Here is a 25,485-nt window from a genome sequence, read left to right as displayed (position 1 = left end):
ACATGCTCCTCTGCTCCTAAAACCAGCAATGTCACCACGTGACGATGCGCCATCATTGCCGTTGGGGATACTTTTTAGAGGCGGTATAGTACCGAATATGATTCATTAGTATCGCGGTACTATACTAGTCTGCACACAAGAATATTTGAGTAATATTTAAAGACAACATGATGAACACAATCAATGGGGGGGGTGAGGATGGGTTTAACGTCCGAATCGACTCGTCAACTTTTTGAAGACAGCCCTACTAAAAAGAGTGAACTTGGGTGTATCCGGGAAGTATTCACAGCGCTGACCTTTTTCCAAATGTTGTCATGTTACAGCCTTATTCCAAATGGAATAAAAATCATCTTTGTCCTGAAAGTTCTACACACAATACCCCATAATGACAATGTGAAGGGTTTTTATTTTTAGACTTTTTCTCAAATGTATTAAATATAAAAAATGAAGAAACACGCGTGCATAAGTATTGACAGCCTGCGCCATGAAGATCAAAAGTGATCTCAGGTGCGTCCTCCATGAGATGTTCCTACGGCTTCATTGGAGTCCACCTGTGCTAAATCCAGTTGTTTGGAAAGACACACACCTGTCTAGATATATGGTCCACACCTGACAGTGCATGGCAGAGCAAACATAAGAATGGAGTCCAAGGAGTTGTTTGTAGACCTCAGAGACAGGACTGTCTCCAGGCTCAAGTCTGGGGAAGGGTACAGAAAATATCTGCTGCCTTCAAGGTCCTAAAGAGGACAGTGGCCTCCATTTGTAAATGGAAGAAGTTTGGAACCACCGGGACACTTCCTAGAGCTGATTGATCAGGGGAGAAGGACCAAGACCAAGGTCACTCTCTCAGAACTACAGCGTTCCTCTGTGGAGAGAGGAGAGCCTTCCAGAAGGACAATCCACCAATCAGGCCAGACGGAAGACATTTCTTAGTCAAAAAGTTTGCCAAAATGCAGCTGAAAAACTCTCAGACCATGAGGAACTACATTCTCTGGTATGATGAGACAAAGATTTAGGTCTTTGGCATGAATGTTTGGAGGAAACCAGGCCAATACCATCCCTACAGTGAAGCAGCATCATGCTGTGGGGGTGCTTTTCAGCGGCATGAACGGACAAACTACATAGTCAGGATAGAGGGAAAGATGAATGCAGCAATGTACAGAGACATCCTGGATAAAAACCTGCTCAAGAGCGCTCTTGAACTTAGACTGGGGCGATGGTTCATCCTTCAGCAGGACAAAGACCCTAAGCACACAGCTAAGATATCAAAAGCATGGCTTCAGGACATCTCGAGTGGGTCAGTCGAAGTCCAGACCTGAATCTTATGGAACATCTCTGGAGAGATCTGAAAATGGCTGGTGGAGCTTGAGAGGTGCTGCAAAGAGGAATGAGAGAAAGTGCCCAAAGATAGGTGTGCCAAGCTTGTGGCATCGTAGTCAAAAAGACTGGAGAGTGGACTTCCTGCCAAACTAAGTTTGTGAATTATTATCTACATGTGATTTCTTAGGTTTTTATTTTTAATAAGTTTGCATACATTTCTTAAAAAAAAACTTTTTTACATTGTTATGGGGTATTGTGTGTATAATTTTGAGGAGAAATAAAGAATTTATTCCATTTTGGAATGTGGCAGTAAGATCAAATGTAGGACAGAAGTGAAGCGCTGTGAATAGTTTGCAGATGCACGGAATGTTCCACTAGCATGACATGGATGTCACATTTAAAGTGTTGGATGTTGCATGCTGACTTTTTGTGTTGTGCTGTCTCTAAAACACTTGTAATAACCGCCATTTCATGTCTGCTGAATTACATTTTTCAGGTGAGAACTAGGTCTGTAGGAGAATGTGTGGCCTTTTATTACATGTGGAAGAAGTCTGAGCGTTATGATTTCTTTGCACAGCAAACCAGACTTGGAAAAAGGAAATACAACCTTCACCCTGGCGTCACGTAAGGCTCTTGTTACCAAGTCATCAAAGTTTTATTACCAAGTCCTCAAACTATTGTTACCAAGTCCTCAAAGTTTTGTTACTAAGTCCTCAAAGTTTTGGTACCAAGTCCTCAAACTATTGTTACCAAGTCCTCAAAGTATTGTTACCAAGTCCTCAAAGTATTGTTACTAAGTCCTCAAAGTTTTGTTACCAAGTCCTCAAACTATTGTTACCAAGTCCTCAAAGTATTGTTACTAAGTCCTCAAAGTATTGTTACCAAGTCCTCAAACTATTGTTACCAAGTCCTCAAAGTATTGTTACCAAGTCCTCAAAGTATTGTTACAAGTCCTCAAAGTATTGTTACCAAGTCCTCAAACTATTGTTACCAAGTCCTCAAACTATTGTTACCAAGTCCTCAAAGTATTGTTACCAAGTCCTCAAAGTATTGTTACTAAGTCCTCAAAGTTTTGTTACCAAGTCCTCAAACTATTGTTACCAAGTCCTCAAACTATTGTTACCAAGTCCTCAAAGTTTTGTTACCAAGTCCTCAAACTATTGTTACTAAGTCCTCAAAGTATTGTTACCAAGTCCTCAAAGTATTGTTACCAAGTCCTCAAAGTATTGTTACCAAGTCCTCAAAGTATTGTTACCAAGTCCTCAAAGTATTGTTACCAAGTCCTCAAAGTATTGTTACAAGTCCTCAAAGTATTGTTACCAAGTCCTCAAAGTATTGTTACAAGTCCTCAAAGTATTGTTACCAAGTCCTCAAAGTATTGTTACCAAGTCCTCAAAGTATTGTTACAAGTCCTCAAAGTATTGTTACCAAGTCCTCAAACTATTGTTACCAAGTCCTCAAAGTATTGTTACCAAGTCCTCAAAGTATTGTTACCAAGTCCTCAAAGTTTTGTTACCAAGTCCTCAAACTATTGTTACCAAGTCCTCAAAGTATTGTTACCAAGTCCTCAAAGTATTGTTACAAGTCCTCAAAGTATTGTTACCATGTCCTCAAAGTATTGTTACCAAGTCCTCAAAGTATTGTTACCAAGTCATCAAAGTTTTATTACCAAGTCCTCAAACTATTGTTACCAAGTCCTCAAAGTTTTGTTACCAAGTCCTCAAACTATTGTTACCATGTCATCAAAGTATTGTTACAAGTCCTCAAAGTATTGTTACCATGTCCTCAAAGTATTGTTACCATGCCCTCAAAGTATTGTTACTAAGTCCTCAAAGTATTGTTACTAAGTCCTCAAAGTATTGTTACCAAGTCCTCAAAGTATTGTTACCAAGTCCTCAAAGTTTTGTTACCAAGTCCTCAAAGTATTGTTACTAAGTCCTCAAAGTTTTGTTACCAAGTCCTCAAACTATTGTTACCAAGTCCTCAAAGTATTGTTACCAAGTCCTCAAAGTATTGTTACAAGTCCTCAAAGTATTGTTACCAAGTCCTCAAAGTATTGTTACAAGTCCTCAAAGTATTGTTACCATGTCCTCAAAGTATTGTTACCAAGTCCTCAAAGTATTGTTACCAAGTCCTCAAACTATTGTTACCAAGTCCTCAAAGTATTGTTACCAAGTCCTCAAAGTATTGTTACTAAGTCCTCAAAGTTTTGTTACCAAGTCCTCAAAGTATTGTTACTAAGTCCTCAGTTTTGTTACCAAGTCCTCAAAGTATTGTTACCAAGTCCTCAAACTATTGTTACCAAGTCCTCAAAGTATTGTTACAAGTCCTCAAAGTATTGTTACCATGTCCTCAAACTATTGTTACCAAGTCCTCAAAGTATTGTTACCAAGTCCTCAAAGTATTGTTACTAAGTCCTCAAAGTATTGTTACCAAGTCCTCAAAGTTTTGTTACAATTCCTCAAAGTATTGTTACCAAGTCCTCAAAGTATTGTTACTAAGTCCTAAAAATAATTGTTACTAGGTCCTCAAAGTATTCATGCGTTTATACACCTTTTCAATATGTTCAGTAAAGAGCTACCTTACCTTTTATTGTCAACGGTTCACATCCATTTGTTATCTTACAGCCTTTGATAGGGGTGTCCCAACTGTTTCTTTATTAATACAATACCGATAGTATTGTCCGATACCCAAGTTACACTGATACAATATCGGCACAAATGATAGTACACACTCGTATTGTTTTGTAGTGTGGAATTCATCAGAACACAATGCTAACCTTACCTTTGAAGTGTCGTGGTCATGAGTTTTTTGGCAACACCTCATGAAATGAAGCTCAAGTTGAATGATGCGGACACGTTTGTTACGAGTTACTTTTTAATGCATCGGAGACATCTTATGTGTAAGTAATACGCAACTGTAATTATTTGTTTATATTGACAAATACTGTGTTTTAGTTGGTCAATTATTAGTTCAATGAAACTAGCAGTAGCTGCTTGCTCCTAGTAGCATACAGCATAGCTTACCATGTTTACCTTTGCTAAATGACTACTAAAATACAACAAATAACATTTAGATGTTAACTGACTGTGCAGCTTTGCACAAGTAAACAGGCTGCAGGACTGTTTGTATCGCACACAACACGCTGCAGGACCGCGTATATCGCACATGATATCACACACAAGTAAACACGCTGCAGGACCGCTTATATCGCACATGATATCACACACAAGTAAACAGGCTGTAGGACTGTTTGTATTGCACATGATATTGCACACAAGTAAACACACTGCAGGACCGCTTGTATCTCACATGATATTACACACAAGTAAACACACTGCAGGACCGTTTGTATATCACATGATATCACAAACAAGTAAACACACTGCAGGGACCGCTTGTATCGCACATGATATTACACACAAGTAAACACTGCAGGACCGCTTGTATCGCACATGATATCACACACAAGTACACGCTGCAGGACCGCTTGTATTGCACATGATATCACACACAATTAAACAGGCTGTGGGACTGTTTGTATGGCACATGATATCACACACAAGTAAACACACTGCAGGACCGCTTGTATCGCACACAAGTATACACGATACAGGGACCGCTTGTATCGCACATGATATCACACACAAGTAAACAGGCTGTGGGACTGTTTGTATCGCACATGATATCACACACAAGTAAATAGGCTGCAGGACCGTTTGTATCGCACGTGATATCACACACAAGTAAATAGGCTGCAGGACCGTTTGTATCGCACGTGATATCACACACAAGTACACGCTGCAGGGCCGCGTGTATTGCACATGATATCACACACAAACAGGCTGTGGGACTGTTTGTATGGCACGTGATATCACACACAAGTAAACACGCTGCAGGACCGCTTGTATCGCACATGATATCACACACAATTAAACAGGCTGTGGGACTGTTTGTATGGCACATGATATCACACACAAGTAAACACGCTGCAGGACCGCTTGTATCGCACATGATATCACACACAAGTAAACACGCTGCAGGACCGCTTGTATTGCACATGATATCACACACAATTAAACAGGCTGTGGGACTGTTTGTATTGCACATGATATCACACACAAGTAAACACGCTGCAGGACCGCTTGTATCGCACATGATATCACACACAAGTAAACACGCTGCAGGACCGCTTGTATTGCACATGATATCACACACACAATTAAACAGGCTGTGGGACTGTTTGTATTGCACATGATATCACACACAAGTAAACACACTGCAGGACCGCTTGTATCGCACACAAGTATACACGATACAGGGACCGCTTGTATCGCACATGATATCACACACAAGTAAACAGGCTGTGGGACTGTTTGTATCGCACATGATATCACACACAAGTAAATAGGCTGCAGGACCGTTTGTATCGCACGTGATATCACACACAAGTAAATAGGCTGCAGGACCGCTTGTATCGCACATGATATCACACACAAGTAAACACGCTGCAGGACCGCTTGTATCGCACATGATATCACACACAAGTAAACACGCTGCAGGACCGCTTGTATCGCACATGATATCACACACAAGTAAACAGGCTGTAGGACTGTTTGTATTGCACATGATATCACACACAAGTAAACACGTTGCAGGACCGCTTGTATAGCACATGATATCACACACAAGTAAACAGGCTGCAGGACCGCTTGTATTGCACATGATATCACACACAATTAAACAGGCTGTGGGACTGTTTGTATTGCACATGATATCACACACAAGTAAACAGGCTGTAGGACTGTTTGTATCGCACATGATATCACACACAAGTAAACACTATGTATTCAATTAAACACACTGCAGGACCGCTTGTATCGGAGAGTTTACATGCAAGCAGATATCTATATCGGTATCTGTGTGGGACGCCCCTATTTCTGGGTAGCCTTTTTAAAGATGGCTGTTGCAAAGCGTGTGTGAGAAAGTGAAAGTAAGATTGTGTACTGTGCCATCAGAGACTACATGGACAGGTTACTAGACGAGACGGAGAGCGCCGCCTCCAGCAGGGCGGCGTCGCCTCCTCCCACCACGTCCAGCAGCAGCGCCAGCCACTCAGAGAAGGAGGACAGCAGCGGTCACAATGGTGAGTCCACCATCATCACACTTTCATTTCTATTGCACTTGACTGTTCAAAGTGCTCATCAGTCTGGCAAAATTGATAGTAGGGAGTACATGCTAAGCCACACCCCCTTGGTTACTGTTGCCCTAAGCCACACCCCCTTTATGACCTCTTGAAAAAAGAAAGCCCAGGAGAGAAATATATAAATGAGTTAAATGTAACTTCCTGTGATGATATTCCCTCAGCTGTCACAGCAAATGTTCACACAAAACACTCCAGGTGGGCAAAATGTTCAAATCATATTTAACACTTAGTACCGGTAAGCTCTTAAAAATCATGAAAATGTAAGAAATGCTTCATAAAGTGTAAGCAAATAGTGCCAAGTGAGAACATGTAAACACACAGAAACCTGAGAAGAACTATTTTCTGCAGCTTTAGTGACAGGAAGTTACAGCTGTGCTCTAAAGGGTGAACTAAGGTGGTGCGGTATTAGCACTCTTGCCTTGCATCATGTACACACCACATTGGTCTGACTATGGTCCCTTTGGAAACATCCAAAAACTATATATGTGAACGTATGTATATATATGTATGTATATATATATATGTGTGTGTGTATGTATATATATACATATATATGTACGTGTGTATATATGTATGTTTATATATATTTATATGTGTGTATATATATATATATATGTATGTTTTTATATATATATATATATATATATATATATGTGTGTGTGTGTGTATATATATGTATGTATGTATATATATATATAATGTGTATGTATATATACAGTATATATGATGTATATACATATATATAATGTATGTATATATACATATACACACACACACACACATATATATAGACATGTATACATACATATATATTATCTATATATATATGTGTATGTATATATATATGTATGTATATATACATATGTATATGTATGTGTATATATATATATATACATATGTATATATATATATATAAGGGCTGCAACAACTAATCGATTATAAAAATAGTTGCCGATTAATTTAGTCATCGATTCGTTGGATCTATGCTATGTGCATGCGCAGAGGCATTTTTATTTACCGGTATTCATTTTTTAATTTAATTTAAACATTTTTTATAAACCTTTATTTATAAACTACAACATGTACAAACAGCTGAGAAACAATCAAAATAAGTATGGTGCCAGTATGCTGGTTTTTTCCCCCAATAAAATACTGGAAAGGATAGGAATGTAGTTCGTCTCTTTTATCCGATTATTAATCGATTAATCAAAGTAATAATTGACTGATTAATCGATGGTCAAATTAATCGTTAGTTGCAGCCCTAATACACACACACACACACACACATATATATATATATATGTACATACATACATACATATATATATATATATATATATGTACATATACATATATTTATGTATATGTGTGTGTGTATACATACATATATATATATTTATACATATATATGTATATATCGATGGTCAAATTAATCGTTAGTTGCAGCCCTAATACACACACACACATATATATATATATATATATGTGTACATACATATATATATATATATGTACATACATATATATATATATATATGTACATATACATACACATATATATTTATGTATATGTGTGTGTGTATATATACATATATATATTTATATGTATACATATACATATGTATATATATATATTTATGTGTATAAATATATATATATTAAGTTGAAGTATATGTATATATATTTATATGTATACATATATTTATATTTATGTGTATATATATATATATATTAAGTTAAAGTATATATATTAAGTTAAAGTATATGTATGTATATATTAATGTGTATATATATATATATATATATGTATACACACATATATATATACTGTACATATATATGTGTACATACATGTGTATATATACACATATATACATATATATATACATATGTATATACACGTGTATATAAACACACATATATATAATCGCACACACATATATATATATATATATATATTATACACACATATATTTACACACATATGTATATATATATTATACACACATATATATTTACACACATATGTATATACATATATATACACACACACACACACACACATATATGTATATACATATATATGTATACATATACATATTTATATGTATATACATATATACACAAATATATATATATATGCACACGTATATACATATATATACACATAAATATATGTACATATATGTATATATACATATACATATATATATATGTATATGTATATATACATACAGTATGTATATATACAAATGTATATACATAAAATATATACATATATATGTGTGTGTGTATATATACATATTTATACATTATATATGTATATATACATATGCCTGCATATACTTTATATATGCATACATATATATACATTATATATGTGTGTATATATACATATATACGTGTATATATTAACACATATATATATATATATATATATATATATATGTGTGTATATACTACATGTTGCTCACCAATAAATATAACATACTGCTCAGTGATACATAGTGTTCACTAATGAATACTACTTATTGCTCAGTAATGTTAGTTTAATGACAATGTAGTTAAATAACGTAGTTTAATAGCGATAATTTAATTATGGTAGTTTAATTGTGATATAGTTTAATAACGACAGTTTAATAATGGTAGTTAAATGACAGTTTGATAATGGTTTAGTGATGTAGTTTGATGACGGTAGTTTAATAATGATACAGTTGAATAAAGTGTATATCTGTGGTTCCTAAAGGTTCTTGTCCTTCCTCTCCAGGTGTGAGTTGTGGCCACGTGGGAGATGGTCTACATCCGGTCCCGGCCCACCAAGTTAGACCTGAACCTCCACAGTCCAATGGGCCGTCGGGTGACGCTCCGCCCCCCACCTTAGACCACGCCTCCAACGGCTGCGAGCGTCACTCTTCTCCAGAACCGCCTGTGGACCACAAAGACTTGGACTACACAGACCTGGACCACAGAGACACGGACCACCGAGTGGTGGACCTCAGAGACGTGGACCACGACAGGCCGGCCAAGAGGTTGAAGATGGAGGCGGAGCCTTTGTCCCAAGTGGAACCTTCCAGAACACACCAGAACTGAAGGCTGGATTTCACCCTAATTGGGAACCAAGCAGACTGGGAGGACCAGAAGGTTCTGAGTCCGCCTTTGTAGCCACTTATTTTTCTACTCCAGATATTTATATTTTTAACCAAAAGTACCACAGGACTTTTAAAGGACGTCTGTTGTACACACGCACACACACACACACACACACACACACACTCGCACTTTGAAGGTGGAATGAACCAAGTCAGGTTTGTTTGAGGAGCAGCTGACATCAGTGATGTCGTCACCGTATCGCCCAACTTTCTGCATCCTCACTTCCTGCTTCCTACACCAGACTGAATGTTTGTAAAACTTTCTTACCTTCCACAAAGGATCTATTTTTCTCCTCCGAGGACGTCGTCTTGGAAAAGGAAACCGTCCCATGGTTTTGCCTTTTCTTTGGAGCCCTCCAGCCAGAATGTTTAGTTGTGATTCTTCAAAGCCAGTGCGATGTACATGACACCTCAATAAAAGACTAAGAGTTCTAAAGGCATTTTAATCCTTCAAGACAAACAAGATGGACCTTTTCTGTTGCACATCTTCATCATCATCATCATCTTTAAATGTTCATCATCATCAAATGTTCTTCTTACTGTGTTGCTGTGTGAAGGTGAGGTGAGAATACAGCAGACTTCCTGCGATGCTGCACACACACACACACACACACACACACACACACACACACACGTGAAAAATGTCATGACTGCATTTTCACACTTTGTAAGCAAATGAAAAGCAGCAAAGTATTATGAGTTAGAAGTTTGTCTTCACTCTTTCCTTTAGTGGACATTAGGGTCAAAAAGGTGAGTAAAGTTGTCAAATTAACTTGTGATTAATCACGCAACATATCTGACAGTTCACACTTCTTTACTGTAAACACAAATAAATAGACAATAATGACGGTAGTCATTAAACTGTCAATATTAAACTACCATTATTAAACTATGACGTCGTTATTAAACTCTTGTCCTTAAACTATAACATCATTATTAAACTATGACATCATTAATAAACTACCACCGGTATTAACTGATGTCATTATTAAACTACCATCATTGAACTATGATGTCATTATTAAACTCTTGTCCTTAAACTAACATCATTATTAAACTATGACATCATTAATAAACTACCACCGGTATTAACTGATGTCATTATTAAACTACCATCATTGAACTATGACGTCATTAAACTACCGTCATTAGACTTGTCATTAAACTATGACATTATTAAACAACCATTAAACTATGATGTCATTATTAAACTACCACGGTATTAAACTCAAACTATGACGTCATTATTAAACTACTGTCGTTATTAAACATTCCATTAAAATATGACATTATTAAACTATGATGTCATTATTAAACTCATTAAACTATGACGACATTAAACTACCGTCGTTATTAAACATTCCATTAAAATATGACATCATTATTAAACTATGATGTCATTATTAAACTCATTAAACTATGACGTCATTATTAAACTACCATCGTTATTAAACTTGTCATTAAACTATGACATCATTATTAAACTCATTAAACTACCACCAGTATTAAACTGTCATTAAACTACCATCGTCATTATTAAACTATCGTCATTAATCTATGATGTCATTATTAAACTATCGTCATTAAACTACGACGTCATTATTTAACTGCCGTCGTTAAACTATTGTCATTAAACTACCGTTATTAACCTATGACGTCATTAAACTGTTGCCATTAAACTGCGCCATCATTATTAAACTATGACGTCGGTATTAAACTATGTCATTATTAAACTACCACCTGTATTAAACTGTGATTAAACTATGACGTCATTTTTAAACTACCATCGTCATTAAACTATGACGTCATTATTAAACTACCATCGTTATTAAACTATGACATTATTAAATTACCATCATTAAACTATGACGTCATTAAACTACCACCAGTATTGAACTCATTAAATTATGACGTTATTATAAACTATGACGTCATTATTAAATTACCGTTATTAAACTATGACGTCATTATTAAATGACCGTTATTAAACTATAATGTCATTATTAAACTACCATCGTTATTAAACTGTTATTAAACTATGACATCATTATTAAACTACCATCATTAAACTATGACGTCATCATTAAACTACCACCGGTCTTAAACTGTCATTAAACTATGGCGTCATTATTAAACTACCATTGTCATTAAACTATGACGTCATTATTACACTACTGTCATCAAACTATGATGTCATTATTAAACTACCATTGTCATTAAATGTCATTAGACTAAGATGTCATTATTAAACTACCATCGTCATTAAACTACGACATCATTATTCAACTATGACATCATTATTAAACTACCGCCATTAAACTCCCATCAATGACCAATGTGTTGATTTATTTAGTTGGTATTTCTAGCACAGCAAAGTGGTGAGTGTTAATGAATGATGTAATGAGTGTTAATTAATGATGTAATGAGTGAGGTGAAAGTTCATTAGCTGTATTGAGTAGTTGTCTGTGAGGACGTGAAAGTCAGACATTGTGTCTTACCTCACGTTCAAACCAAGGAAGTTAGTCCAGGAGAAGATGTAGTCCCCGCCCAGGACCATCCCCACGTAGGTGACCAGAACATTCTGCAACAGGTGTTACCTGCGGTCAGTGGCAGGTCTTGAGGGGGCGGAGTCAACACCTCACCTTGACGCAGCCCACGATGGAGGTGGTGAGAGCAGAGTTGTGGTGCGTGCACGTCATCACAGACAGCATCAACACAAACCTGGACACACCAGACTGTTGGTTGCTGAAGGTGAGGACAAGATGGAGGAGACCAGGACTTACCCCATGACACACGAGAGGAAGAACTGTGTAGCAAACATCCAGTCAGACCATCCAGGGAAGTCCAGACCCTGAACACACCACACTTTTATTAGCACATTGACTCTGAAGCATTATTAGCACATTGACTCCACCATGAAGCATTATTAGCACATTGACTCCACAATGAAGCATTATTAGCACATTGACTCCACAGTGAAGCATTATTAGCACATTGACTCCACAATGAAGCATTATTAGCACATTGACTCCACAATGAAGCATTATTAGCACATTGACTCCACAATGAAGCATTATTAGCACATTGACTCCACAGTGAAGCATTATTAGCACATTGACTCCACAGTGAAGCATTATTAGCACATTGACTCCACAATGAAGCATTATTAGCACATTGACTCTGAAGCATTATTAGCACATTGACTCCACAGTGAAGCATTATTAGCACATTGACTCCACCATGAAGCATTATTAGCACATTGACTCCACAATGAAGCATTATTAGCACATTGACTCCACAATGAAGCATTATTAGCACATTGACTCCACAATGAAGCATTATTAGCACATTGACTCCACAATGAAGCATTATTAGCACATTGACTCCACAATGAAGCATTATTAGCACATTGACTCCACAATGAAGCATTATTAGCACATTGACTCCACCGTGAAGCATTATTAGCACATTGACTCCACAATGAAGCATTATTAGCACATTGACTCCACAGTGAAGCATTATTAGCAGTGATTTAGTTTGAACAGTAACACTGTGTGATTCTTAGGTGTACCACCAGATGGAGCCAGAGTTGGAGGACAACTGTGGTGTGACAAGAGCACCAACCTTGGCCAGGTCTCCTGTGTACCAGGAGTAGACCAGCGTGGGCGGGACCATGAAGACAGCGTTGTAGTACAGCAGTCCAAAGGTGTTCAAGTCCTGGGAGAGCACATGACTTTAAGAGGAGTGACTAGTGCAGGTGTGCTCACCTGTGAGTTGACTTCCTTCTTGACATAGTCAGCAGGTAGTTGTGCAGGTGTGCTCACCTGTGAGTTGAGTTTCTTCTTGACATAAACACCAGTGGCTGCAGTCAGCAGGTTGTTGATCATGATGAAGGTGTATCCTTGCGTGTCAAAGGTCAGGTCGGTGCTGCACGCACACACACACACACACACACACACACACACACACACACACACACACACACACACACACACACACACACACACACACACACACACACACACACACACACACCAGGTGAGTGCAGCAGGACATGATGATGTCATCACAGACAGGTTGACTCACCTGGCAGCAATCCCAGCTCCCAGGATCATAATCACCACGCTGACTTGGATGCACCGCGAGTACCACTTCCTGTTGGAGGTGACACAACCTGATGACTCACCATTATTACTCCATTAATATTACTTTGATATTATTACTCCATTAGTACTAGTATTACTCCATTAGTATTATTAATATATTACTCCATTAGTACTAGTATTACTCCATTAGTATTATTATTAATATATTACTCCATTAGTACTAGTATTACTCATTAGCATTATTATTAATATATTACTCCATTAGTACTAGTATTACTCCATTATTATTACTTTGATATTATTACTCCATTGGTACTAGTATTACTCCATTATTATTACTTTGATATTATTACTCCATTAGTACTAGTATTACTCCATTATTATTACTTTGATATTATTACTTTGGTATCCATTATTGGAGCACTGTGAATACCACTTCCTGTAGGAGATTTAACCTTCTGATGACTCAGCATTATTACTCCATTAGTATTAGCATTATTATTACTCCATTACATACAGTAGTAGTATTACTAGCATTACTCATTATTATTATAATTATTACTTTGATATTACTCCATTATTGCTGGCATTACTCCATTGTTATTATTATTATTATAATTACTTTGATATTACTCCATTATTACTCGCATTACCCCATTATAATTATTACTTTGATATTATTACTCCATTATTACTAGCATTACCCCATTATAATTATTACTTTGATATTATTACTCCATTATTACTAGCATTACTCCATTATTATTACTACTTTGATATTACTCCATTATTACTAGCATATCTCCATTATAATTTTTTTACTTTGATATTAATACTCCATTATTACTGTCATTACTCCATTATTATTATTATTATAATTATTACTTTATTGCTATTACGCCATTATTATTAGAATTACTCCATTGTTATTATTTTTATTACTACTTTGATATTACTCCATTATTACTAGCATTATTCGATTATTATCATTATAATTATTACTTTGATATTACGCCATTATTACTAGCATTATTCCATTATTATTACTATTGTAATTATTACTTTGATATTACTCCATTATTACTAGCATTACTCATTATAATTATTACTTTGGTATTATTACTCCATTATTACTGGCATTGCTCCATTATTATTACTTTGATATTACTCCATTATTACGGTCATTACTCCATTATTATTATTATTATTACTTTGATATTATGACTCCATTACTAGCATTACTCCATTATAATTATTACTTTGATATTATTACTCCATTATTACCAGCACTACTCCATTATAATTATTATAATCATTACTTTAATATTACTCCATTATTACCAGCATTACCCCATTATAATTATTACTTTGATATTACTCCATTATTACTAGCATTACTCCATTATAATTATTACTTTGATATTATTACTCCATTATTACTAGCATTACTCCATTATTATTATTACTTTGATATTACTCCATTATAATAATAATTATTATTACTACTACTTTGATATTGCTCCATTATTAATAGCATTACTCCATTATTATTATTACTTTGATATTACTCCATTATAATAATAATTATTATTACTACTACTTTGATATTACTCCATTATTACTAGCATTACTCCATTATTATTATTATTACTACTTTGATACTACTCCATTACTACTAGCATTATTCCATTATTATTATAATTATTACTCCATTATTACCAGCATTACTCCATTATTATTATTATTACTTTGATATTATTACTCCATTATTACTGGCATTATTCCATTATTATTATTACTTTGATATTACTCCATTATTACTAGCATTACTCCATTATTATTATTATTATTACTACTTTGATATTACTCCATTACTACTAGCATTATTCAATCATTATTATTATTATAACTTTGATATTACTCCATTACTACGAGCATTATTCAATCATTATTATTATTATAATTATTACTTTGATATTACTCCATTATTACTAGCATTACTCCATTATTATTATTATTATTACTTTGATATTATTACTCCATTATTGCTGGCATTACTCCATTATTATTATTATTATTATTATTATTATAATTATTACTTTGATATTACTCCATTATTACTAGCATTACTACATTATAATTATTATTATTACTACTTTTGATATTACTCCATATATATTAGTATTATTACTCCATTATTAGCATCATTACTCCATTATTAGTATTATTACTCCATTATTAACATTACGCCATTATTATTACTCCATTAGTATGATTACTACTACTTCATTAGTAGTATGCCGTTACTCCATTGTTATCAGTATTCGTACTGTATTATCATCGGTATCAGTATTACTTCACTAGCATTACTCCATTATCAGTATTATTACTACTACATTATATTATCATTACTCCATGATTTCTATCAATCCATTATTAGTACATTCAATCCATTTCAACTATTACTCCATTATTATTCTTACTCAATTATTTGTATTACTCCATTGTTATTATGCTCATATTTTGTCATTATTCTATTAATACTACTCCATTATTGTTACTTCTTTTTAGTGTTATTACTCCATTATTATTACTACATAATTTATATTATTAGTATTATTACTCCAATATTATTAGTCCATTTTAATTATTACGGCGTGGCGCAGTGGAAGAGTGGCTGTGCGCGACCCGAGGGTCCCTGGTTCAATCCCCACCTAGTACCAACCTCGTCATGTCCGTTGTGTCCTGAGCAAGACACTTCACCCTTGCTCCTGATGGGTGCTGGTTAGCGCCTTGCATGGCAGCTCCCTCCATCAGTGTGTGAATGTGTGTGTGAATGGGTAAATGTGGAAGTAGTGTCAAAGCGCTTTGAGTACCTTGAAGGTAGAAAAGCGCTATACAAGTACAACCCATTTATCATTTATTACTCAATTGTTATTACTCTATTTTTATTATGACTTCAGTATTGGTATTGTTACTCCATTATTGGTATTATCATAACTCCATTATTAGTATTGTTACTCCATTATTACGCCATTATTGGTATTATCATAACTCCATTATTAGTATTGTTACTCCATTATTACGCCATTATTGGTATTATCATAACTCCATTATTAGTATTGTTACTCCATTATTAGTATTATTGCTCCATTATTGGTATTATTATTATAACTCCATAATAGTATTGTCACTCCACTATTAGTATTATTAGTCCATTATTGGTATTATTATAACTCCATTAATAGTATTATGCCAATATTATTCCAGTATTACTCCATTAGTATTATTACTCCATTATTATTATTAAATTATATTACTTCATTATTATTAGTCCAGTTTAATCATTACTCAATTATTATCTTATGACGACTTCATTATTGGTTTTGTTATTACTCCATTAATAGTATTGTCACTCCATTATTAGTATTATTACTCCATTATTGGTATTATTATAACTCCATTAATAGTATTATGCCATTATTATTCCAGTATTACTCCATTAGTATTATTACTCCAATGTTAGTGTTACACCATTATACATTTTCCAGTATTTGTAGTATAACTCCATTATTATATTATTACTCCATTAATATCAGTTTTTTTACGTCATTATTATTCAATTATTACTCCATTATTAGTATGATTACACCTTCATTACTACATGATTATTATTCTATTAGTATTATTCTATTACTCAACTATTATCAGTATTTTATTCCATTATTATCATCATCAGTATTATTACTTCATTATTATACCATTAGTATTATTCTATTACTCAATTTCAGTATTCCATCATTATTATTACTCTGTTATTATTACTCCATTATTATTATTACTCTATCATCATCAGTATTATTACTACTAGTGAGTGTACTTACCTGAGCAAGATGACTTCACACACCATGGTGAACAAGATGCTGAACCTCCGCAGGACTGTGAACATAGGTAAGCTGACACACACACACACACACACACACACACACACACACACACACACACACACACACACACACACACACACACACACACACACACACACACACACACACACACACACACACACACAGACAGAGTAAACAGTTGAGTGCAAGATGTGAAAGTTTGACAACACACACACACACACACACACACACACACACACACACACACACACACACACACACACACACACACACACACACACACACACACACACACACACACACACACACACACACACACACACACACACACACACACACACACACACAGACAGAAAAGACCTACAGCATTGTTGACAAATGTGTGTTAGTGAGCATTACCACCTGCATGGTGACTAAACAGCAGGATTATTGCACACCTTGATTATTCTATGACTTAGCAGGTGTGAGGTTTAGAGTGTGTGTGCACATGATGATGATGTAGTTACTTGATTATTCTATGACTTAGCGGGTGTGACAGAAGAGAAGAGGTGTGGACAGGGTGATGTAGTTACTTGATTATTCTATGACTTAGCAGGTGTGACAGAAGAGAAGAGGTGTGGACAAGGTGATGTAGTTACTTGATTATTCTATGACTTAGCAGGTGTGACAGAAGAGAAGAGGTGTGGACAAGGTGATGTAGTTTCTTGATTATTCTATGACTTAGCAGGTGTGACAGAAGAGAAGAGGTGTGGACAAGGTGATGTAGTTACTTGATTATTCTATGACTTAGCAGGTGTGACAGAAGAGAAGAGGTGTGGACAAGGTGATGTAGTTACTTGATTATTCTATGACTTAGCAGGTGTGACAGAAGAGAAGAGGTGTGGACAAGGTGATGTAGTTACTTGATTATTCTATGACTTAGCAGGTGTGACAGAAGAGAAGAGGTGTGGACAAGGTGATGTAGTTTCTTGATTATTCTATGACTTAGCAGGTGTGACAGAAGAGAAGAGGTGTGGACAAGGTGATGTAGTTACTTGATTATTCTATGACTTAGCAGGTGTGACAGAAGAGAAGAGGTGTGGACAAGGTGATGTAGTTACTTGATTATTCTATGACTTAGCAGGTGTGACAGAAGAGAAGAGGTGTGGACAAGGTGATGTAGTTACTTGATTATTCTATGACTTAGCAGGTGTGACAGAAGAGAAGAGGTGTGGACAAGGTGATGTAGTTACTTGATTATTCTATGACTTAGCAGGTGTGACAGGTAGAGAAGAGGTGTGGACAAGGTGATGTAGTTACTTGATTATTCTATGACTTAGCAGGTGTGACAGAAGAGAAGAGGTGTGGACAAGGTGATGTAGTTACTTGAGACGTTGTGTTCCCAACAGTCCAGACATCTGATTGCCCACATGGAGCAGTGGCACTGGAAACACCTGCACAGACATAGATACACTACTACATTATCATTGTTATTACTACTACATTATTATTACTACTACATTATCATTATTACTACTACATTATTATTACTACTACATTATCATTGTTATTACTACTACAATATTATTACTACTACATTATCATTGTTATTACTACTACATTATTATTACTACTACATTATCATTGTTATTACTACTACATTATTATTACTACTACATTATCATTGTTATTACTACTACATTATTATTACTACTACATTACTAGTCTTACTCCCATTATTACTTTTATTACTACTACATTATTACTACTACATTATCATTGTTATTACTACTACATTATTATCACTACTACATTACTAGTCTTACTCCCATTATTACTTTTATTACTAATATATTATTATTACTACTACATTATCATTATTACTACTACTACATTATCATTGTTATTACTACTACATTATTATTACAACTACATTACTAGTCTTACTCCCATTATTACTTGTATTACTAATACATTATTATTACTACTACACAATTATTACTACTACATTACTAGTCTTACTCCCATTATTACTACAACATTATTATTACTACTACTACTACTACATTACTAGTCTTACTCCCACTATTACTTTTATTACTAATACATTATTATTACTACTACATTATCAGTATTAGTACTACTACATTATCATTGTTATTACTACTACATTATTATTACTACTGCATTACTAGTCTTACTCCCATTATTACTACTACATTACTAGTCTTACCCCCATTATTACTTTTATTACTACTACATTATTACTACTACTACATTATCATTGTTATTACTACTACATTATCATTACTACTACATTACTAGTCTTACTCCCATTATTACTTTTATTACTACCACATTATTATTACTCCTTTAATAGTGTTATTACTACATTATTATTACTACTCCATTATTATTGTTACTCCTTTATTACTGTTATTACTCCATTATTATAATTAGTCCATTTGAGTTATTATTCAATTGTTATCACTCCTGCATTATTGGCATTAATACTCCATTAGTATTATTACTCCACTATTGGTATGATTACTCCATTATAATTAGTCTATTTTAATTATTACTCAATTACTGGTAGTATTACTCCATTATTATTATTAAATTATTACTCCACTATTAGTATTATTACACCATTATTAGTGTTCCAGTATTTGTATTATCATTCTATTATTACTCCATTATTATAAATATTTTTTATTCCTTTATTACTACATTACTAGTATTACTACACCATTGCTAATCCAGTATTTGCAGTACTACTCCACTATTATTATTATTCTACTATTACTCCATTATTATCAGTATGTTTACTCCATTGCTATTTAATTATTACGCCATTATTATTACTCCAGTATTTGTAGTATTACGCCATGATTATTATTATTATCATCATCATTATTACTAAGCCATTATTATTATTACTCTATTAGTATTATTCTATTACTCCATTATCATCATCATCATCAGTATTACTACTCCTTTATTATCATCAGTATTATTACTCCATTATCATCATCAATATTGTTACTCCTTTATCATCATCATCAGTATTATTACTTCTTTATTATCATTATCATCATCACCAACAGTATTATTATCATCATCATCATCATCAGTATTATTACTCCTTTGTTATCATCATCATCATCATCAGTATTATTAGTGCAGCTGACCTTGCGTGGAATAGTCAGGTCCATGTCAGGAAAGGAGATGATTCCCAGCACTTTGCCAGTCCTCAGCACCACCACAGTGGCCAGCATCTGCACAACACCACAGTGGAGGTCACATGACCACACCTGGTTGACCACAGTGGAGGTCACATGACCACACCTGGTTGACCACAGTCGAGGTCACATGACCCAGCCAGGTTAAGGAGCAGGACTCACCTGGCCCAGTCCCAGGCACACGGACGAGGGGAACCTGCAGAGAACATCCATGGTCAGCATCTAACTTCAATTACAACACAAACTATCTTCATTTTTTATTTCATGGCAAAAAGCTGCCATGGAGAACGTTTTATATTCCAAATCTGTCACTGCTCACAACATAATAATGAAGCAAAAATAAATAGTATGAATTATTCACATATTCAAGACTTCAATTGTGGGGAAAATCTGGCATATTTTGTGTTTGCCATTAAAAAAAATAGAAAAAGGCCATAAAACAAACACAAAAAATAATAAAAACATAGTACCGGTAGACAGATAGATTTGAAATTGAGATAGAGATTAATGGGTAGAAAGTAACATACATGTTAAATAATGTATGATTTATTTTAGCATGTAGAAATGTTTTTTTGTTAAACTGTCGTTGCTCCAAAAATAATGAATTCAAATCCAAGATTTTGACTTATAGACCCATTTAAAGCTCCAATTTAAATTAATAACCTTATTGTGCGGTGTTCCTTGGAGACGCCCAACTTTTTATTTGTGCTCATTTTTATGGCTTTTAGCTCCCACGCGGCCACTTGAGGCCTCCAGAAAGCTCTTAAAAATCCGGCCTGCATTTATTCTGAATTGATTTTGAAGTTACGTCTCAAGAAAGTGAATCACACCTCGGGATGATGTTCGAAACCGGTTCTCCCGGTTGTTCGATAAGAAAAGAACTGATTCCATGGACAAGAATCCCTTTTTAAGAACCGGTTCCCGTTATCGAGGCCACTATAGTAAAGAAAAATAGTTGGTTCTTTATTCGAATCCCTGGGAACGAATCCCTTCCCACAGGAAATGCCCTGTGGGATGGCAATGTTATGCCCATTTGATTGTAGACTCTTACTGACACCTTGTGGCGATCTGAAAATACTACGCGTCGTTAGTTTGGGCACTTCTGGGTTGGCGACGTCAGTTCAGTTCATGAGACAATTGAGAAGTAGACAAGTTGTGTTAGCTCTTACAAGCCTTGGAAAAGATAAGTCTGTAAGTAAACTGTTAAACTTGTTTATGTAACTCAATATTCAGGTGGAAAGTGGTTAAATTTGATACTAAGATGTTTATTGAAAAACGATTTTTGTGCACTGTTTCAATGGATGTTTTGAGGACTTAAAATGGCTGCCAGTCGTGTATTTCCACCATCGAAATAGTTTCAACACTCAGAAGTATTTGTTTGATGATAGTACTGTATACTTGTGTGAAGTTAATATTTACATATTGTGTATTAAATTTCAGTATGTTAATTGAATCACATAGCTTATACATTTGTCATTGTGTGTATTTCAGTTTAAAAAAAAAAAAAATAACAGTCCAGTGCAAGACAAAAGTAAAGATAGGAAAAGACAAAGCAAGAACAACAGAGCCTAAATGGATTAATCTGCTTTGGAACTTTATTAGACGTCTTGGATTGTTTGTTAGCTGTCTGCCTGTGTGTGTAGTTAGTATGTTCCAATAGCAGCAGAAGTGCACTTTTTGGAGAGCTGTATTATTTTCAGTTTTGTGCCCAAGGGACTGATTTTATTGAACACTATATTATTATTTATACACCTATAGTGATCACAGAGACAGGTTGTTTTTGTGTTACTGTATATATTTGTTTTTTCTGAAAAATCCCACTTAATATACTTTGGGTAACAACAGTCAATATTTATTTATTTACTTAATTTTATTATTTTCTTATAAAATAAAAGCGAGCTTTTGTTAAACCAAATATTGTGTTTTTTCCCCCATATACAACAACCTATTTGTATTCGATAAGAGAATCGGTTCGATAAGAGGATTCGATAATGGGCTCGAACTCGATAATTTCTTATCAAACATCATCCCTAATCACACCCATAAAAAAAATGTTTTTGTTTTTTTTGTGCGCTTGCATCCTTTTTAAAATGTTGCAGCCTGCTGATTCATGCAAGTGTGACATTCCCCCTCCCAATCAACATACTTTTTATTTTAAAGAGGGATGCGGTTTTATTTGAAAAGATCTCTGGATGCCATGAATTGATTAACGTGGACCCCAACTTGAACAAGTTGAAAAACTTATTGGGGTGTTACCATTTAGTGGTCAATTGTACGGAATATGTACTGTACTGTGTAATCTACTAATAAAAGTTTCAATCAATCAATCAATCAATCAATCAATCAAAGCAATATGTTAGGCACGCTTTGTGTGTGCAGGTTATTGTATAGAACTGTAGTGAAATGTTTCTTGTTTTTTTTGTACAAAATTATAGGTTCAAAAAGAATTAAAGCTGCAAGCAGCATTGGTCGGGCCCGCGTATTTAGCAGGTGCTAGTCTTAACTGTCCCAATACTTTTGTCCAGTGATAGTCATAAGTGTCCCAATACTTTTGTCTACTTTTAGTCTGAAGTGTCCCAAGACTTTTGTCTACTTTTAGTCTGAAGTGTCCCAAGACTTTTGTCTAGTGTACCTACCTTGTCTGCATTGTGTGGGCACGTTGGTGCTTCCTGCTTTTAAGCAGCCATCTTAAAAAAACAGCAGCGCAGCAGCATCAGCGCAGCGGGTCTTTGAAGGGTCATAAAATCAAAACCGGAGCAGTTATAAAAAAAAAGCGCTTCTGTCATTGTAATCACAAGGGTTCAATCTCTCTCCTGTGTTAGTTTGAAGGCGAAACGACAAACGCGCTCAGAGGAGTTCGTTTTTGAAGGAAGGTGACCGGTTTTTACAAAAAATTTGTTTTGAAGGGGGAATAGCAAACTTCCTGTAGATTTTTGCTGGGGGTTGTCAATTTATGAAATGTAGGTCTAAGTGAGACCTACATAGAGGTTTTTGTTTCATGTCTCTCCAACCTTCCCAGTGGGAGTTACAGGCAGTTTTGCAATTTTTTCTTCCGAGGAGCAGTTTTTTCTGTGTTTTATTCAAAAATTGCGGTAGAGCGCAATTTCGAGAGTTGGGGTTAGGTTTTTTTATTAGATCGCAATTTCTGCTAGTCCTGATATGTGCGTTCAGTTTGGTGAGTTTTGAAGCATGTTAAGGGGGTCAAATTACAGCTCAAAGAGGCAAAAGTGACTGTTTTTAGTACTTTTTTGTCTTGAAGGGGGAATAGCCAACTTCCTGTTGATTTCTGCCCGATGATGTACAATTATGAAATGTAGGTCTAAGTCAGACCTACATAAAGAATTTTGTTTCATGTCTCTCCGACCTTCCTAGTGGGAGTTACAGGCAGTCTAGTTTTTTTTTCCCTAGGGGGCGCTAGAGCGCAATTTTGAGTTTTGGGGTTCGTTTTTTTTTAAATAAAAGACAATTTTCGCAGGTCCTGATGTGTGGGTCAAATATGGTGAGTTTTTAAGCATGTTAAGTGGGTCAAATTAGTGCTCGAAGAGGCGGCGGAATAATAATAATAATAAAACCTTAGAAAAACAATAGGTCCTTATGTCCCATTGCATAAGGACTCCCTTCGGAAGTCCTTTTGCAATGGGCCATGCGGGCCCTAATAAATTAGGTATGTTTTAGTGGGAAAAAAACAAAAACAAACAGTTCTTCTTCGGAAAGCAGACTGAGCGAGACTGCGTCACTAGCGCCCCCACTGGTTGCCTCTAGTAGTGCACGTCCACTTTGCCTCAGCTGCCTTTAATAAACAATTGGCGGGTGATTTAATTTCGCAAACGGGAGCTAAATTACTGAAGCAGACCCTGAAAAGAGGGGAAACGTTGACTTGGACGTTCATATTGTATCATATTTCATAGATATATATCACTATTACGTACAATAATTGGACTTTGTACTCTTACCTGTAGCTGCTGAGGACACTTTTGTTGACAACCACGATGAGGAAGGAACTAAGGCCGTAAAAAGCGGCCGCCAGCAGCTTGCGAAACACCGTCGACTCGTCGCTAAAAGTCTCATTTTGGGCTCCGAGAGACGCTCCTCTTTCAGGCGACGAGTTTGTGGCGCCGCGACGTTTGTATGCGTCCGTCATCGCGGGTGGAGGCTCGGACAGGAAGTGCGCCAGTGTTCGTCGTCGAAACCGGAAATGAGGAGAGAGGAGTCATCTTGCCAAAATGTGAATCGACTATAGACTTGACGGACTATCATCTTTGAGTTTATTTCAAGGGTTTACCATGGAGCAACTTTGTACCACGAAAATAAATTTTAATTATTAGATTTCAGTGAATTAAAATGTTTAATTGCATATGTATTTGTACAGTATTTACTTTTATAAAGATGTCGGTGTTCACTCTTTGCGAGCTGAGGCTGGCGGTGGTCGTTGACGAAACCGGAAATGATGAGACGGGAATCGTCTTACCAAAATGCAAATTGACAAAACATTTGACAGAATGGATTGTTATCTTTATCTTGATTTTTTTTTTTTTTTTTTTAAAGATTTATCATTTAGCAACGTTAAAACATTTT

The 25,485-nt window shown here is 35.2% G+C and overlaps 2 protein-coding genes across 4 annotated transcripts in view; one reads left to right on the top strand and one right to left on the bottom strand.

Moving 5' to 3' along the window:
- Nucleotides 1-10,105, top strand: part of mier1b (mesoderm induction early response 1b, transcriptional regulator) — a 35,519-nt gene extending 25,414 nt beyond the window's left edge. For 2 of the 3 annotated variants that reach the window (XM_061931566.2, XM_061931567.2), the window contains exons 11-13: nucleotides 1,817-1,944; nucleotides 6,339-6,466; nucleotides 9,294-10,104. In XM_061931566.2, coding sequence (XP_061787550.2) covers nucleotides 1,817-1,944; nucleotides 6,339-6,466; nucleotides 9,294-9,616 — 579 coding nt within the window. In that variant the 3' untranslated portion in view covers nucleotides 9,617-10,104. Of the gene's footprint in view, nucleotides 1-1,816; nucleotides 1,945-6,338; nucleotides 6,467-9,293 lie in introns of all 3 variants that reach the window. The other variant, XM_061931568.2, reaches the window with a different exon arrangement.
- Nucleotides 10,105-25,122, bottom strand: LOC133577583 (nucleotide sugar transporter SLC35D2-like). Its single transcript, XM_072912617.1, has 12 exons — nucleotides 24,864-25,122; nucleotides 21,073-21,106; nucleotides 20,860-20,946; nucleotides 19,055-19,122; nucleotides 17,666-17,737; nucleotides 13,762-13,830; nucleotides 13,500-13,602; nucleotides 13,300-13,392; nucleotides 12,459-12,526; nucleotides 12,318-12,396; nucleotides 12,174-12,256; nucleotides 10,105-10,265 (listed from the first exon to the last, which is right to left on the bottom strand). The coding sequence occupies exons 1-12, from the start codon at nucleotides 25,049-25,051 to the stop codon at nucleotides 10,199-10,201; spliced, it is 1,011 nt and encodes a 336-aa protein (XP_072768718.1). The 5' UTR covers nucleotides 25,052-25,122; the 3' UTR covers nucleotides 10,105-10,198.
- Between the last annotated feature and the right edge of the window lie 363 nt (nucleotides 25,123-25,485).

The sequence above is a fragment of the Nerophis lumbriciformis genome, linkage group LG37 (assembly GCF_033978685.3).
Source record: "Nerophis lumbriciformis linkage group LG37, RoL_Nlum_v2.1, whole genome shotgun sequence".
NCBI classification, from domain to species: domain Eukaryota; kingdom Metazoa; phylum Chordata; class Actinopteri; order Syngnathiformes; family Syngnathidae; genus Nerophis; species Nerophis lumbriciformis.
Note: the sequence above shows the minus strand (reverse complement) of the source record. Positions and strands in the feature narration are given on the sequence as shown.